Source organism: Geospiza fortis, unplaced genomic scaffold (genome assembly GCF_000277835.1).
Source record: "Geospiza fortis unplaced genomic scaffold, GeoFor_1.0 scaffold282, whole genome shotgun sequence".
Lineage (NCBI taxonomy): Eukaryota > Metazoa > Chordata > Aves > Passeriformes > Thraupidae > Geospiza > Geospiza fortis.
In genome coordinates this window covers 1,827,635-1,846,030 of record NW_005054424.1, presented here as the reverse complement: position 1 = coordinate 1,846,030, position 18,396 = coordinate 1,827,635, and the positions used below count along the sequence as shown (strand labels likewise).

General features: G+C 39.9%; 1 protein-coding gene and 1 long non-coding RNA gene across 2 annotated transcripts in view; both read left to right on the top strand.

The window, feature by feature from the left end:
* RBM33 (RNA binding motif protein 33) overlaps positions 1-18,396 on the top strand; it is a 112,458-nt gene that overhangs the window by 68,931 nt on the left and 25,131 nt on the right. The window contains exons 14-16 of the mRNA XM_031061729.1: positions 366-651; positions 1,445-1,732; positions 9,688-10,332. Of these exons, the coding sequence (XP_030917589.1) occupies positions 366-651; positions 1,445-1,732; positions 9,688-10,332 (1,219 nt within the window). The remainder of the gene's footprint in view (positions 1-365; positions 652-1,444; positions 1,733-9,687; positions 10,333-18,396) is intronic.
* LOC115948535 lies at positions 13,536-15,022 on the top strand. Its single transcript, XR_004082353.1, has 2 exons — positions 13,536-13,810; positions 14,496-15,022. It is a non-coding gene; the product is annotated as an uncharacterized LOC115948535 (long non-coding RNA).

Genomic DNA, 18,396 nt, shown 5'->3' with positions numbered 1-18,396 from the left:
GGGATGTGCAGGGGGCCAGGGTAAACCTCATTAGAAAACGGGGTAGAGGACAGCAACCCTTGAATTCGTATTTTTCTTTTTACTTCACCGTTGCCTTACACAGGTTTTAAGAGTAGACCTTACACCTCTCTGTTTGGTCTGTTCTTTCCTGTTTCCTAGTGTAACCTGCTTCATGGTTGCTCATAGTTCTGCACCTTGGTCAAGGTAGACCAGTCAGGAATGGAGATACGTATTCACTTTTATTCATTACAATGGGTTTTCTGACCACATCAGAGACCTAGCATTTTGCACTCCTGAAAAAGAGTACTTCAGCTACACTGAAGAGAAAGATCTCAGGACTCAGGAGGCTGGAGGTGCTTTTCCAGAGTTTATTACCTTGAAACTAAAATATTTTTTTTTCATGTGAAGGGTCCCATGCATCCTCCATTACAACCTCAGCCACAACCACAGCCTCATCAGCAGCATCACCAGCAGCAACAGCAGCACCATCACCAGCAGCAGCAGCAGCATCACCATCTCCAAGGGCCTCCACAGCCCTTGATGCCCATGAACCAGCCGCAGTTCAGGCCTCACATGCAGGCCACACAGCAGCAGCCAAATAACAACAGGATGCAGTGTCAGCCACGACAGGGTCCAATGAAGCCAAGGCATGTAAGTACCACATACAACAGTGTCCTGCATGAGTAGCAGGCATGTAAGCACAGGTTTCAAAACCCACCAATGTGGGTTTTCAGTTCTATTTAGTCCCTTCCTACTCTCTCCTCTACTTTTACCATTTGTTGCTTGTTTTCTGCCTTGATTGTTTTATAATATACACTGAAAAATACCATGTGTATCTTTCTTTTCTCCTCTGGTCTTCAGTGTTCTTTTTGATTTGGGTGCAATAGGAGATGTTGCAGATGCCCAAGAACTAGCAATGAAGGGGTGGTGAAGAAGAGGTTTGCTTTATAAGGCTTTACAACTGCTGGCAGTCTGTGCTTGTGTGGGAGCCCAGTTTTGTGACACTCTTTTAAATTGAAGGCCTCTCTGTACCACTGCTGATCAGTTTTCTGGTTCAGATAATGCCTCTCCTGTCTTGTGAGTTTCCTTCAATGCAGCATATTCTGCTGCTTGGTAGGTTGGGTAGGACAACAGCCTGGAGCAGTGCTCAAGACAATATAACTATAGTTTAGCATAATTGCTCTGATTAGGAAAGGAAATCACACAGTGAATCCAGTTTCTGAGAATGGTGTTAAACAAGTGAGATTAAGTTTTGCTTTTAATTATAAAAAAAGGTTATTAAAATGTTCTCATTGCTGTATTTCTTTTCTGATATTTATGATACTGTGCCTCTTCACAAAGCTTATTTTCCCAAATGGAGCTAAATCAGGAAAATGTGAAATCAGAATCACTTCAGCTTGGTTTGTGGTGGAAATCAGCAGTTCTTTTCCTTTGTTCTTTCCAGAGTACCCCATCCCAGAATATTGCCAAGCGTTCCAGTCAGCAGCTGCAGCCGGCGGCTCCCAGGAACAGCAACCTGCGCGAGCTGCCCATCGCCCCGGCCCACGCCTTGGACATGGGCAGCACCCGCCGCAGCTCCACCCCTGCTGCCCAGGTCAAACCCATCCCCAGCACCCTGCCTGCCACCAAGCCTGCCACTGCTGCTTCCAACTCCCAGGGAAGGCCTGAGATGAAAGCTAAACCCATCACCCCAGTGGGCCAGGCAAAGTCAGAAGGAAAATGTGAACCAGAGGTAAGGGATTTTTTGTTTTGCTTAAACAAAAGTGTTGGGGAAGATGAAACAGGAAAGCTTTATAAATATGGTTGCCTGGCAATAGATTTTGAGAATATAGAAACTATAAGTGAGATTGACATGAAAGCAAGCTTTGAGATACCTCAGTTACTGAACAACTGGAAAACAATGGTGTGGCTGGCTGAAGGGAATCCCCTTTTGATGAAACAATACCCTCTGCTTGCAGACAGCTCCAAGGGTCAGAGCAGACCCTACTAGCTTAGCAGAAGTGGTCCAAAGAGGAGTTTTTAGAGTTTAAAATGTAACACATTATAGTAATGTAATGATTCTTATAGGCTGTATGTAAATGCTGTAGGATTTGTATATTGTACTAGATTGGTTAGTGAGAATTAAAATACTCAACACAGAAGATTTATTGTATTGTAAAGAGAACCTCACTCTCTTGCACTCTTATCCTATTTTACTCCCACTCTCTCTCCTTCTCTCTCTCTCTCATCCTCTTTACCCCTCTCTTCTCTCAGGCCTGCTCTGAGCTGTGGCTGGCAGCTCCCAGCAGGGCCCTGCACCCAGGCCCTTTACAATAAACCCCAAATTCCACAACCTGGCTGCAGAGATCTCTCATCTCCGTCTGTCCCCGCCGTCCTACCCCCCAATGCTCCTGCACAAAAGATCACAAACCAAACAACAAGAAACAAAGCTCCCACCACAAAGCTCCCACCTTTAAAAGACTTTTCTAGTCTGATTTATGAATTGAAAGCACACTTAATGTATTATCCACCACATATTTTAGGTGCCACTAGAGGCCTCCCTTCTGAATTGCACTTTTCTTTTTTATTGTAACAGCAGAAATAGTCTCCGTTGACATAGAGGGTCAGGAAGGTTGGCAAGGCTGTGGTGAATTTGTTTTGTGGGAGGAATTGTCATTTCTACTAGGAAAAGGCAGAATTTGAGTAAAGGTGATCATTGATACAAGTCTCTGAAATACTCATTTTGCCCATTTTTATCTTTGGGAATTACAATTTATTTTCAGGTGATTATATTCTTCTAAGTCTGAAAGCCTCTTCTCTGTCGTTTTGTATGATGCTGTATGTCTCAAAGGCAAAAAATGAAGGCTATTTGGAGAGCTGTCTTCCTCATGCTGTTTTCCTTTAGGCTGTTCAGTCTTTACTAGACCTTGAGCATTCATGCAAGAGATCATAGCTGTGCTGTCCATGGAGCGCCTTCCTCTTGCTCTTGAAAAAGAAAATCTCTTTTTTATGAAACCTTTTCATGTGAGGGAAAAGAGGAGATGCTTTTAAGTTTTCCATTTTGGAGAAAGTGATGCTGTTTGCTCTGCTGGTGTTCTGCAGTTGAAAAAATCAGGTGCCAGTGTTTTCAGCTCCACTGGATCGTGTCATGTGAACAGATGACCATTTCCCTGAGCACATCTCCTGGAAGCTAGAGAAGACTCTTCATGAGCTCTGTTGCTTTGAGAGAGTGGGTAGGATTGGACTGATGGTGCTCTTTATATCCTGAGCATGATGGCTAAATGTGCCCTGTGTGCTTTGTCAGGCTATTCTGTGAGGAACTGTAAATCTTCATAGTTACAGCTAACCATGAATCTTGTCTCAAGGAACAGGTTTTCTTCAACAGCCATTGAAAGCTTTAATTGTGATAATGCTGTCTTCCTTTTAAGCTGCTCATGATTAGCTTTTCATCTTGTTCTTGAATTAGGGATGGTCATAACTAATTTGCATAAATCAGGCACAAAAGAAACCCAAAGCTGTCAGTGTTTGACCTCCTTGCAAACTTGCTTTTCAATGGAAATGAAAAAAAAAGTCCTTTTTTAGCTTTTAATTTTCACCTTTTTTGAAAAAATATTTAAGTAATCTTTTCCCCCTCAATTCAGTCTCTTGGAATAATTTCAGTCACAGAAAATGCAAAATGCAGTGCTTCATAGAGAAGCCTTGTCTTTCAGGCCATTAGTAAGGTAAGTCTTGAAAAATCAGCCACAGGCCTCCCCATCTAAAACATCTTGAAGTTATTCTGTAGTGTAGTCATAGGAAAATTAAGACATTAGTTCCAAAATATCTCTGGCAGTATTTAGAAAAAGATAAGAATTTTTAGAATTTCTTTTAATTAAATAGAGAACTAAACGAACAAACAACCCCAAAGCAGTCATCTTGTTGTCTCCATTTTACATTTTAAACATACTCTAGTTGGTTATCAAACCAACTAATCTTACCTGTGTGAATTCTTGGTGTATTACAAATACAACTTTCTTTTTATTTCTCTGTCAAAGATGTCATTGATAAAATTCTGATACCTGTTTTATGCAAGTTTTTGCAAAGCAGGAAAAAAAACCCAGGGTTGTCTTGGAACCAATGAAGTCTCCTAGTAAAGCCCTTGTAGTTATATTTGGCAGGCATTAGGAGAGTGTGGCTGTGTGCTCACAGAGCTTTGTCCTTCCAGAGCACACCTGGAACAGAGCCTGGTGCTGCAAACAGTGCAGTAGCTTTGTCCCATTTCTGCTGTGCCACTGCAGTGGTCTTGGTCACTGCTGCTGCTTATTGTCACTCTTACAGATGGGAATGCTGCACTAAAAAGTGTTCATTTACAAGCATTTAATGATTTCCTTCACTGTTTTTATAGTGTAGGTTATTACATATCTCTCCTTAGGCAGATTGTAATGTTTTGCAGTCTTTTTTGTGTTTTTCTTGTAATTAATTGACTTCATCCTGTTCTATTGCTTTTGATGATGATGAGAAAGAGTTAAGTTCTGTCACCTTTTCTAGGTGTATGGCACATAACTGAATTGGGCAGGTTATTTTGCAAGTGTCTTCAACTGGAAAATTAAGACTTTTCTTTGCATCTTTCTTCCTAAAGAGTCAATGGCTGTATTTATGAGTGGCCTATCATTCAGGAAGCACCAAAAAATAGCAATATTGGCTGTTAGAGGTTTTGCTCACCCTAAATATAGATATTTGAAAGGTTTGCAATGTGAATGAATAGGAGATTAAAAACTGTATATTAACGGAATGCTCGTGTTCCTGTTCCTGTGAGGCTACAAAATACTGACCTTAAATGCCTGTTCAGAATAGCTTTTACTCCCCAGGATTTAAATTGTATGTCCTTAGTCTGAAACATCATTTTGTCATTGAAATAGAAAAGTCTGGATGATGTGGGCCTAATTCTGCTCCTGTTGAAGTCATTTTAGGATTAGAGGAATTGAGGCAGTATTAAGCATTTTTGAGTTTAAAGAAGAAGGAGAATGGAGAAAGGTGATGTGTCTTTAGGTGAAATGGATACTGCAGCTCAGAGTAGGAGGGAAATTAGTAGAGCACTGTGTAGTCATCACTGTATTGATGCTAGTACTTACACTGGGGATAATATCCTTGATGTACTGAAAGAAAACCTTTGTATTCCATTCTTCCAAATCCAGTGAATGGTTAATTTTGTTGGATTTTACATTGCTGTCTTTTCTAACAAGGCTTGCAATATGGAAAAGAGTTGCTGCACTAAATTACTAGATCAAATGTATCTAAATATTTTCATCTCTTTGGTTATGAACTACTTGAAAATTGTAGAATTTTCTCCAGTTTAAGTAACTTCCAGATTTTTGTAATGGTGCCTCCTGTCTTGTGCTTGTAAGAGTCGTATCACAGTTTTTGTTTTCTAGTTGGAAATTAGCAAGAGGGGGCAGTGTGCTTCTTGGAGTAACTTGTAACCTCGTTCTTCACTCTCTTCCTGTTTTTGTTCAAGCACCTCTGCTTTGTAGGGTGTCTCATACCTTCCTCAGGTTCAGGAGCTGATGTTATCAGCAATGTGCAGTGTACAGTGTGTATATGTAGGTACCCTTTAATTCAGGTATTTTGTGGGTTTGAACACAAGCAACCAAATGATGCAATTTGGATCTGACTGTGCCTTTTGCAAATAATTGGTATGAATTTTTAGACAAATTATTCTAGCTTATGTTCTTAATGTTACAATTTAAAAAAATAAAGACAGGCCTCCTGGATAGGTTTGTGTTTATGCCACAGATCAAACCATTTTGAATGTTCTGTTCTTGAACCCATTTTACTGAGACACAAGTGATCCTGGTTGCATGATTCCTTTTTTGTTCCTTGGGAGCCAACCAGAACAATAACAGCGTCTGGTTCTTATGACTCAGCATTTAGTTATATTAATTGGCAATTAATCCTGCAGACTTCTGAAAAGATATGGGTTTATTTCTTTTTAATTTACTACACGAAAAGCAAGCTAGTGGTACTGGGACTTAAATTTCAGTAGAAAGTTTAATCCCTTGATTTAGAATGTGTCCTTGCTGTCTTTTTGTAAGTCAACAGTGCCATTCTAGGATCCCCAGACGAAGGATGTGGGACTGCTGCTTCTCTCTCTTGCTGGGGCTCTTCAGCTAGATTCAGGAGAACAGCCTGTAATGTTTTCTTTTGGTACTTCCCATCAAAACTGCCTTCGATCTGAAAGGAGAAGAAAAACCTGCAGCTAAGGCTCAGTCTTCCTTCAAACCTCAGTGAAATGCATTGTGTTAAAGCTCTTCAAAGATGGATGAGAATTTCCACTTAAAAAAAGGAAAAAAAGAAAAGAAAACAAACTCAAAACCTGGTAGAAAAAAGCCACCCCCACAAAACCAAGTGGCTGTCTGGCCTTTTGTACTCTGCAGCCTCCTGTAAAAGGAGGAGCCATATACATGTGCAGTGTGCCGTTTCTTCATGTTGGGGAGTTTTCTACCCAAAACATGTGAAGCTTAATAATTTGTCTAGGGAAGAGGCTGCTCCATGTTTTTCTTCTTTTTTACCTACAGATAATATTGTTTCCAGACACAGGATGTGAAAATTACAGTGGTTTGAACTTTGAAGGATGTGTACTTTCTCCCAGTTGATTCTATAGGCAGAATGCTTGCTTGCCTTGCCTTTTTGATTTTTTCCTTGGCAGTGCTTTGCTTGTTGGAGAAATCTATACTGGGCTTACTAAACTAATGGGATGGAAGTCATTAGCAATGGGCATTGTGTCCTGTGTTCAACCTGACCCTCTCTTGCCTGTTCCATATGCTGAATGTCCTTATTACACACTCCAGGTCATTTATATGTACTATACATCACATATATACCCCCACTCTCCAGCGTGGTGTATATAAGGTGCTCTTAGAGCTGAGGAGAAGGGGATTTAAGTGCCCCTGTTTTCATCCTGATAAGGAGTTTGCTGTCCTCCTCAATCTGAGTCATTGTTGGGTCATTGTACAACTAAATTGAGTTGAATCTGACTTCTAATGGAGATACTTTGTTAATCATCACAGGGTCTTCCTCCAGCTCTAGGGAGTTTTTGTTTAGAATTTAACAGTAGTAGTAGTACCTTGCTTTTGAAGGATTTAGGTCTACCTCTAGCCTACTAACAGACTGATCTGCAGTTGTCATATAACCTCAGGGCTCTTGATGCTTGATTTTAACTTGTAAGAAGGGATTGACTTCCTAGGATCATTACTAATTTCCTTAGTCTAGTTCCACAAAGGAAAGTTTCAGATTTTATTTGAGATCAAATTGCCTGAATATTCTACTAAGCATTCTTTGAACTGCATGTGTGTTGGTAATAGAGTTTATGTCTAGTTTGTGTCAGTCATCTTTCTGTGTTTAATTCTGGCATAGTTGGAATCAGTGTATCTGTCCAAGGGCTCTTGCAGGGATGTATTAGTCAGAGTCCCTTGGGGTTTTCATTCCTTGTGTGTTGGCGGGACTCATTTGAGTGTGCTGCAAAGCACACATCTCTGTGCTATGTGCAACCTTTGAGTTTGTGTTCTGAGCGTGCCACATCGTGATCTCCCAAGGCCTTCAGAACTTGTGACGTGATAAAATGAGCAGGCAAATCCCTCATAATAAAGGGCACTGATAGAAGTGGTCTCCTGAAGACTCATGCTGCAATGTTCCAGTTGAACATAAGGGAAAAAAAATTACAGGACTACCTCCAAAAGTAAACTTGGTATTGGCTCATGGCATCCATCAGGCTTGTTTAGATAAATTGTAAAATATTACAATCTAAACCAAAGCAGGTGGATAAACTAATTCAATAAGTTAAGTGAAAAAAGTTTTCCCTCTGAACAATTGTAGTAATTGTGATATTGAGTGTCTCTGAAAATGACTGAAAATTTTATTAATTGCATTAGGATCTGCATAACAGCACATCTTCAGCTGAAGCTTACATGTTTTCTCATCCTTTGCAAACTATTCTTAAGGGTCTTAATCTTTCCCTGTATTTCATAAGGGTAATATTCTATTTTTTTGCTACAATCCAGCATCTCCAGTAGTCAATACAAGACGAAATATCTGGGTTTCTTCCTCTAGAAGTATGTTTCTGTACCATCTATCAACACAGATCTTAATTCAGTTGTCACAGTGATTATTAATCACCACCATCATGTTCTACAAAGTATAGATAAAGATAAGGACTTTGGGGTAGATGTAGCATTCTCATGCAAAGAATTCTGTTAGATCTCGTCCCTGAACTACAACCTATACTTAAAAAATAAATACAGATTTCAAAAATGCAATTTGGTTAGTCTTATTTAGCCACTCTTTTGACTTCTAATTAGACTACTAATTAGATGCTTTTTGACACAATGAGCTGGTTTTAGTGACTGAGATACTGTCAATACTTGCTCAGGGAAGAAGCAGCTACAGCTGAAGGAAACAAACATTCAGGATTTGTGCATCTGGGTACTGTGAGTGCAAACCTGACTCTGCTGGGCTCTCACATCCATGAACCAACATTATGGCTGAATTTGTTCTGCTGGGTTTTTTCTTGGGTTGGGAAGGATTCTAGGTGCAATAGGATTAAAAGCTCTTAAAAAACCCCAAACCTTCAATTCACACATTTGGGTCACATATGTTCAAAAAATGGCAGTTTTTGAGAAATATTCTAGCACTTTCTATGCATTAATTTACCAGCATGCAAAGTATCATTACTTGGAGAGGTTGTTGTTAGGAAAGATTAATACATCTTGAGTCGAATGTTGTGCTCATTACCATTTATAAGCATTCTCCATAAGTCTAACTTAATATTTCAAATGGTTAAAAAGAGAGAAATAATAAAATAAAAAAGTATTCTTCCTAATTTTGAAAAATATATGTGATTTTATTGCAAGAGCCATTTGATTTCTTTTCCGGGGTGATGAGAATCTGCATTTCCTTGCCTCTTGTCCATTTTTATACAGCTTTTCATAAGAACCCCTTCTGCCAGAGTTGAAGAATCTTTAGGAAGGTTATTTGATGGTGTGTAGTACTTTCAGAGAGGCCCAGGGCTGGAATATTAAAGGCATTCTCTATATACCATTAATATTCCAACACTGCATTTGGCAACATTTTGATTCTGAAGAGAGTGCATGAGTTCAAGGTCAGAGAGATTGACTTGTGCTGTTCATTATAACCAATTATTGTGTGACAAATGAGTTTGAGATCAGCTTAAAATTCTGTGAGAAAAATCAATAGTTCTAATCAGGGCCTTTCAGGTCATTTACCACCCTACCTTTTGTTACTTTGTCAGAAAAGAGCAAGATAAAACCTGTGTGACAGTGGGTTGCCTCTGTATTGTTACCTTCTATTTGAAACATATTTTGATATCTTGAATTATATTAATAGTTTAATTGGTTTTGGAAACTTTTAAATTAATTCCAATTTGTCAAACTTTTTTATTATTATTTTTTTTTTAGTATTCTGATCAGATTTCTCAAGTGGTATTAAAGCTTTTCTGTCTAGGAAATAGTATATCTAAGTCCTAAACCAGATTTGAGCTGTTTGTCTGTAATGAATAGCAAATAAACCCTAGCAGCAGATACCAAAGCAAGGCTATTAGTGGAGTGTATCAGGGACAATGTAAAAAGCTCTACATCTGAAACAATTTCATGTTGTTTTGACCGAGCTGGGCGTCTGTTTAGAATTCTGTAAATTCATTTGGTTTTTCCTTTATAGTACCCAGACGAGGATGAAGAAACTCGGTTGTACCGTTTGAAGATAGAAGAGCAGAAGCGCCTGAGAGAGGAGATCCTGAAGCAGAAGGAGCTGAGACGGCAGCAGCAGGCTGGGGCCAGGAAGAGAGAGTTGCTGGAGAGACTTGCCCAGCAGCAGCAGCAGCAGCAGCAGCCTTGCTCCCAGCAGCCCTACATGCAGCACGAGGAGGACTCCTCTGAGTTCCCCACCAACGGCAGCCCCTACATCCCCCACTCCGGCCTGCAGACCCGGCACAACGTGAAAAGCAGACTCCTGGTTAGAAAACAAGACGCAGTAGTGGCAAACATCCACCCCAAACCCACAGACTTCCCCCAGGGCGCAGGGGACGGCCCGTACCAAGGACAGCAGATGAAGCCGGTGAAGCAGCTGAGGCAAACTAGAACGATCCCTGCGAGTCAGCCTCAGGCAGCCCAGAAAGGGTTACCGAGCAAAGCGGCCACGGCGGCGGCGCTGCCCACGGCGCAGGTGGCGCGCGTGGCCTCTGTCCCTGGCCGGCCCCAGGAGCAGAAGCCGGGGGTGAAAAGGACAGTGATGCAGCGGACAAACAGTGCTAGTGATGGGCCCCATGGAGGCAGCAAAGTCAGGGTGATTAAGTTGTCAGGAGGGGTAAGTGTACAAGGCTCATCTCATCTCTGTGTCTCCTCGTGGTTTGTTTCTGTGTGGTTGACTCTGTGGAATCCCGAAATAAAAGATGGGCCTGAGCTGGTGAGGGAGGTAACAGGTTTAGCATACCTAATAGTTTATATATTATATTTGCAGAACTATAATTTATTAGCAGTTAATCAACAATTAGTGTTTCCTTTAATGCTTTACTGCCAGGCAGTTACCAATGAAATCATAGTGAAATACTCCTTTGTTTTAAGATGTAACTTGGAGGCTAAAATCTGAAAGGCTGCTCAGTTGAGCTCCTTTCGCTTAAGGTTGATAGGTCTGATAATTGCTCAGAGAAAAGAATTTAGGTGAATTAATTATTAATTATTTACAAAGGTTTTATTAAAAAGGACCTGCTTGTTTGGTAAGTGAGGCCACCTGATTTAGTTGTGTGCAGTTGTTGGTCTTAGTATGGTTTCTACTCAGTGGAAGATGGTTTTTATTTTTTTAGGAAGCATGTTATGAAACTAATTTAAGCAGTGTGTTGGAGGGGGTTGTTTTCTGTTACAGGCTGGGTTTAAAACGTTACCATTTCACTTCTGCATCTAAATGAGATTTCCTTATCTCTTGATGAGGGGTCTTTTATCTGCTGTGTGTCCCTTGAGCACTGGTGTGGAGGACTCACAATGATGGTGTTGAGGACAGTGTGCATATTTAAAATCTTGTATTTTGGTGAGAAATTCTCTCGATCAAATTTCTTCTGTCTTAATGAAAAGACAAGTTAATTTGTTAGGGCTCTAAGGAAACTAAGATGAGGGGACATGGAGATCATGTTGTCAGTGTTTGAAGTCTGTCCTTGGGTTTATGCTGAGGAGGAAAGAATGATTTGATGTAGCAGCACATTGGAGGTGTTTTTCTGGAAGAATGCTTTTAAATTATTTGGAGAATTTTATAGGTAAAACAAAACCGTGTGTATCAGGGACTGAACAAGGCCTTGGAGGCTAGGCTTTACTCTGTAGAAATGGGGAGGAAGTTGAAAAGCCAGTCTTAACTACTTTTTATTAATGTTTTTCTACAGTTCATAAAACTTAATTGCACTCAGAGTTGTGAATTGCATAATGACTGTATGGTCTTTCCAAGTATTAACATACAGGGCATTATTGACTACACAGACATCCTGCATGTCAGGTTGTTGTCAGTTCTAATTCCTCAGACATGGTAACTTAAGTGCAGAAGAGTACAGAAAACTGAAAGAAATTAATTCTGTTGAGCTAAAAATATTTATATATAAGTATGTCTGCAGGAATCCCAGTGGCCTGCAAGAGGTATGACAGGTTTGTGATTCATGCATAATTGAGTAAAGCAGTCATGCACAACTTCTTTTATTATGTGATGAAACAAAACAATGCCAGTCACAACTGTATACAGCTCCTCCTAACAAATAGTTATCAGTGCCCACAGCAGCATTCACAGTGAAATTGGTTTTATCACATGCTCCATTTCAGAAGGCCATTAATGATTTGTTTCAGATAAGTGTCATGGTAAGCAAGAACAATTAGCTTAATTAAATGCATGTGTAACTCCTCTTTAATTGTGTACAGAAGCAGATTTACTCTGTCCTCCTTAACTTTCAGATACTGAGGTTTCAGCAAGGTGGAGCAGGTTCTTTACATGTAGCCTTTGTCACTGTTTTCATGTTGCCATGGATTTAAGTTTCCTTCCAGCTGTGGGAGAATGAAAGCAAGCATTGCAATTGGCTGTTAACACTGATCAATATAATTGATTAATTTTTAATCAGTTAGTGACAAACTGAATCTGTGACTTTATTTCTTGGACCACACAAGGAAAGAAATATAAATTGAGCAGCAGGACAGTCAATCATCTAGTCCATTTTTGACAGGATTTAAAAGAAGAGTTAAAAGGTGCGTGGGCTCCAAATACTACCACAATTGGAGATCATACTTGGTTTCCACTGCTTTAGTCCTGCCACATGCTAATTTGTTTTCACAACTTTTGCCTGAGCACTAAATATAAAGCAAAAGCAACATTTCATTTTCCCTAGCCATTCTCCTTAGCATGTAATAGTGCTTCCTCTTAGTCCTTGCCTTTGGCCAAAGGGTTGCTGGTATCTCTCTCTTATCTGTATGCACTGGCTCTATCCTGCAGTTAGCATCCCTGACCTTGCTCTCTATCTAATTCCTTGTACTCTTCTCCTTTCCTGGGCTCTTTTGTGCAGAGCTGTTTTGAATACATTTGTGCAAGTGAGATGGCTCATGATCAGACAGAATGCAGGTTCCCTTTTGGAGCTTCCTGGGTTCAAGTGGAGACCTGGCAAGTCTCTCCTGTTGTGCAGCACCACTGGGGAGCTCTCAGCTGAAGGAGCTGCTCCAGCCCAGAGCTGTTCTAACTCACTCTCTCTCTCTAGACCAAACTGGCCTAAACTAGAACCTAGTAACAAGGACTATTATTAATTCAGTAGGATCATCTGTAGAACCAGGATTCAGTGGTTTGGTGCTGCTGCTGATGTTGTTTGTGAGAACTACAAGAGCTGCATTTAAGCAGTGTGGGGTGTTGGTGAGAACTGTGGAGTACAAACACTGTCAGAAGAGAATGGCTTCTTTTCCTGAGGGCAGTGTCTTTACCAGGCTGAGCTTTTGTCTGTTTGTGTTGCTGGGCACAGCAGTGCTACTGAAGATCTCTGACCTGCAGGTAGAAATATCCCTTGGGTCCTTAAAGAACAAAAATGGTCTTTCATCTGTTTTCACAATATTCTTTTGTGAGAAGATTTTACTTTTGAAATTTTAAGAATGACAATGTAAATTCCAAGAATATTTTAACTTGTTCAGCTTTCCTGATACATAAGATGCCTTAATTAACGTTTTCATGTTCTTCAGGAAAATGAAAGTAGAAAATGATTCAGCATTTTCAGTATGTCAGACTAAGTCTGTGTATCAAGGTGACACATTAGGTACTGTCAGTAATGATTTTGTCTGTTGATGCTTTTTCATTTTTTAAATAAATCCCACCCTTCACCTCCCCCCCAATACTTTGCCCATCCCTTTCTAATGTACACATAATTTACACAGGAATGGCAGTAAAGTGAATAGTTTTCCATTTTAATTACTCCTTTAAATGTTATGTTCCTGGAAAATTAGGCAGTGTTTAGCACATGGATTTGGGAATTTTTTGTTGCTGGTTTGGTTTTGGATTGGGTTTTTGGGGAGGGGAAGGGGAGTGGGTTTTGGGGATTTTGGTTTTTTATTGTTGCTTTGTTTTTGGTTTTGTTATTGGTTTTATTTTTTTCCAAGGAGGCCCAGATACTTTTCAATGAATCCAGTGTGCTTTGTTTTTGTGGCATTTCCTCAGAGCTGTCCTTTTCAGATACAAGAGCTCAGTGTATTCACTGAGCATTCATACTTGTAAATTTTACTAATAAAGCATCTGAGACTTGCTGGGCTTGCTGAGGAGCCTGAAGTGAATCCTAAAGTTACTTGTAAGTATAAAGTCAATGAGAGTGTAGGAAAGAAACACCCCAATAAATCACTTGAAAATTAATCATAAAATTATAGAAAATAAGGGTGAAAAGACTGTTGAACTAATTTGTCTTGAAAGGAGGGGATGAACTCTGTAGTATTCCTGACAGATTTGTCCAGTGTTTTTCTGAGATCTCATTATTGCAGATTTCCCAGGTCATCTATTCTAGTATCAAATGTGTATATTTAGAAGAATTTTCTTAGTGACCAGATTACTTTTTCATGCTATAATTTTGAATTTCTGACTATTTGTATTATACCTGAAGAGAGATGGGGAAGAATTTCTCTCTCCTTTTAAGGATATCTTAACTGTTTCTGAGCTCTAATATCTTTCATTCTTTCTTGATGAATCATGTTTTTTAACACCTTGGCTGTTTGTGGTGCTCTGTGGGCTCTCTGTCATCAATCTGTCTGTTAAGAGTCCTAGTACTAAATGTAATTGAATTCCTTCAGTCAATATATTCAGAGTTGTTTCGTCCTGGAAGATCAGGTTTGTACCATCTATAACTTTAGATATCTAAAGATATATTAAATATGTGCTGAACGTGTTTTCTTTTTAGTTGGAGGTTCTGTGGTAAATTACAATGTCGTAAAATCTCTGTGTTATTGTCGTCTTATGTTGTTGTTGGATGATTTCTCTCTTAGCCAGAAAATGTCCTGCCATGCTCAGAGAGCTGTGTGTCTGTCCCAAAGGCCTGAAAATGCTGGTTCTTATGCTGCACCAAGAACACACCAATCTTTGTCTCTGTGGAAGGCTGCACAATGAGCGTTTTTTCATAAATACATAGATAAAAATACATGAAAATCTTGGTGTTCCCTGTTGAATTACAAGCAGTATCTTGTAAGTGATCCTAATTCCTGAAAACCTGAAATGCTTCATATGAAAAGCTTGGAAAAAGAGCTGGCAAGTTCTTCTGTTTGAAAAGCCTGTCACCAAAAAATGTCCTTGGATTGCAAAAACAAGATGGAAATGGAAGATAGACAACTTCGGTCGAATTTCAAGCAACTTGGAAGTGTGAGATTGATATGGAGTTCTAAATATGGAAAAAAATACTGATTGAGATGATTGTTGTTTGATAATGTAACCTTATCAACCAAATTTGCTTAATGTTTGTACTTGTTTCTACTTGCATGTATGTGTTCAAGTTTAATTAAAAATATTTGACTTGAAAGCTCTTTAGCGCCTTTCATCTAAATATGTCAGGAATTGCAAACACAAGAATGTGGCATTTGTGTGGGAAGTTCATGAAGCCCTTTCCCCAACCCTTGACAAAGAAACTCTTACCCTGTATGGTCCTATAACTTTTTAAGAAACAGGAGAATGAGTTTGATGTTCATTTGTATGCCAGAGTTTGAAGGAGGCATGGATAGAGCCCACCTAGGAGTGGGCTGGGGGAGCTGCAGGAGCCATTCTGAGTGCCCAGGTTCCATGGCAAAATGAGCTCTGAAGCAGCATTAATGTCAGTGCTGTTGAAGAAGGACTCTGCCTGCCATGACCTGCAAGATTTCACTCTGGAAATGTTTCACAAGTGGACATTAATTACTTGATTGTATGAAACTGTTGAAAGGTGTCCAGAGGAGGCCACAAAGTTGGCAAGGGGACAGGAGCACCTCCCCTCTGAAGACAGGCTGAGAAAGTTGGGGCAGTTCTGCCTGGAGAAGAGAAGGCTCCAAGGAGACCTTACAGAACCTTCCTAAAGGGGCTGCAAGAGACCTGAAGAGGGACTTTTTACAAGGGCATGGAGTGACAGGACAAGGGCAATGACTTCACACTGAAGAAGGGTTGATTTATATTGGGTATTAGGAAGAAATTTTTTCCTGTGAGCCTGGTGAGGAACTGGAACAGGGTGCCTCAGAGAAGCTTGGATCCCCCATCCTAGAAGTGCTGAAGGCCAGATTGAATGAGGCTTTGAGCAACCTGGTCTAGTGAAAGATGTCCCTGCCCATGGCAGGAAGATTTGAAAATTAATAATAAGCTGTGTCCTCCCAGACCTCCAGTGAAGATGGTCCCTGTAGAGACAAAGTCTCTGATTTCTTGCACTGGGGTCAGGAGGTGTGCTCTGCTCTTTAGGACATATTCAGTTACTGGGAAAAGGAAATAAAGGGACATGTGTGGGCACACTTAGAAAGTGAGAATTAAGGTGACAGCCAAACCAGACACAGATAATACATTTTATGGGCTTCTCATGAAATGTGTGAAAGGGGGAAGAGATACTTACCTAAATTGAATCTGACTTTGCTATGGATAACATGGATATAAAGTGCAGTATTTTCTATTGTAGACTGCAGAAAAGGTTTCTCCTTTTCCTCAGGAGACTTTTAAATTGTATGTTGAAGAAGAGTGCAGCTTGCTCCTGGCCACCCAGAAAGCAGAGCTTTGTTGCTTGTCACTCTTGTTAAGTCTCAAAGGAGAGTTTCTCTGCCATGGTAAATGTTACAGTGCAGAATTTGTGTCTGTGTTACAGAGATCTTGGTGTTACAGAGTGTCTTGGAGCTCAGTTTCCTGATAAAGATAGCTGTGACACCACTAAAGTGCTTTGCAAAGAGAAAGTCAGATTTTATATGAAAATGCAGTTTCTTAACTTGGAGGGCAAGCTTGCAGAGTTGTAGAGTTTAATATTTTGAGAAGTCACATCCCTCTGTTGAGAAGTTAGACCACTTGGAATAGGCCTTTTGGGCAGAGGTTTGGCTCTTGAGTGGGGAGCATTTGGGGTGGGAGGGAATGGAGTTGTCTTTATTAAGACTTACCAGGAGCTTCAGACAGGACACAAAAGGGATTTGACTTGCCAGTAGTTTCAAGCTTCAAGGAACATGAACTAGAAAGGCCAGACACAGCACAAGAAGGGAAGTTCTAATTGTACAGGTTTCTGATATCCAGTATTGGCTTTCTGTGCCATAGCTGGTGTCCAGCTGGGAAATGCTCCTCTTGGAGTTTGGGCCATCACAAGTTTTGTATCACTGATATTTTCCAGCAGGAGCTTTTTCTCTTGGCCTTTCTGTGCATGTCCAGTCTTTGCTAAAATTCTCTGTACAAAAACCTCTCAGACTGGCAGCTGAAAAGCGAACCAGGAAAATTTGCTTTCAACATTGTTTATCTACATTATATATCTTGCAGATTACACATAAAAATGAAGGTATTTCTGAGAGTATTAGACATGTCCATTCAGAACCTTGATTTTGCTGTAGGTTTGACTTATAGTTTTTATTATTTTTTCATAATGAGCAGGTGGGTGCTTTAACTAAAAACCATGTAGTTGTGATTCAACACTGATTCAGCCTGATTCAAGCTGTGCTTTTGTCAATCCCAGTGAAACTTCATGCATGGGTGTGTGGCTGGGACTCTCTTTGACCAGTCCTTCTCCATGCCTTAGTTCTCCTTTCAGGTGGATGAGGAACTACTTCAGTTAAGAATTCTGTTAGTACATGGGATTAAATGGAATTAGCTGTTTTTTCTGCAAGATGTTTTCTTCTTCCCGTTCTGCCTTTTCATACACCATTAGGCACAGAAGATGCTCATCACATCATGGCTCACTGAAGCAGTGTAGCAGTGTCCTTTTATCACAGGAAGGGAACTATTTCTGCATTATATTTATTTATTGCTTAGTCTGGATGCTCTTGCTTGGGTTAAGTTCTGCCTATACAAAAATTTTAGGCTGGGAAAAATAACTGAATCACTGACCAGCATCAGAAGTGTCATTTTTCTCTGGTGTGAACTGGGAATGATTTGGCTCTTTCATCACTTTTGTAGTCTGATGTAGCTTATTGCTGTATGTACTTTCAGTCAAAACTAGCCCATTAATATGTCTTAAACCAGTTGTTAATGATGAGTTGTCTATTTGATAGAGTGGCATTTTCTAGCCTGGTGGGAGAGCAGTTTTCTTAACTACTGCTGTTCTTAAAAAAAAAAAAAAAAAAACAAAAAAACAACCTTTTAAAGGTCCTAGAATGCCTGGGGAAAAAAAAAGGTCTCCAGGTGTTTCTCATTGGCATTTGACAGATTGAAAACAGATCTTTAACTGTTCAGAAACAGTGCTTGGTCATGTCACTCGGTTGTGGGATATTTGGCAAGTGATCAGGCTTCCTATTCCCAGGTCCCCAGTCTGTCAGCCAGCTGTATCAAAGTGGTAAAGCATTTGGAGCACCAGTCAAAGAGAAATAGCTCATTATTAGGGGTTTGCTTCTAATATGTGTTCCTGATAATTATAGTGAAAAAATACTTGTATATTGTATGATATATACATATATACTTGTATGATGAAAGTCACTTGTTCTGTGTGGGTTTTGCCTTACATATCTTTGTTACATGGGGATCACAGCTGTCTTTGTAGATGTCTGTTTCTCTACAGTCAATTGCAGTATCAGTAAAATACAAGATTACCTATGCAAACCTATATAGCTCATGAATAGAAATTTCTCTTCTTCTGAAAGTAAAGATGAATTTAATAACTAAAAGGATGTTTTCCTCCCTCAACTACTGTGATACTTTAAAGGTACTAATTTCTAGAAGTATTGACTTAAACTGGTAACAGATGAAGGGTTTCTCCTT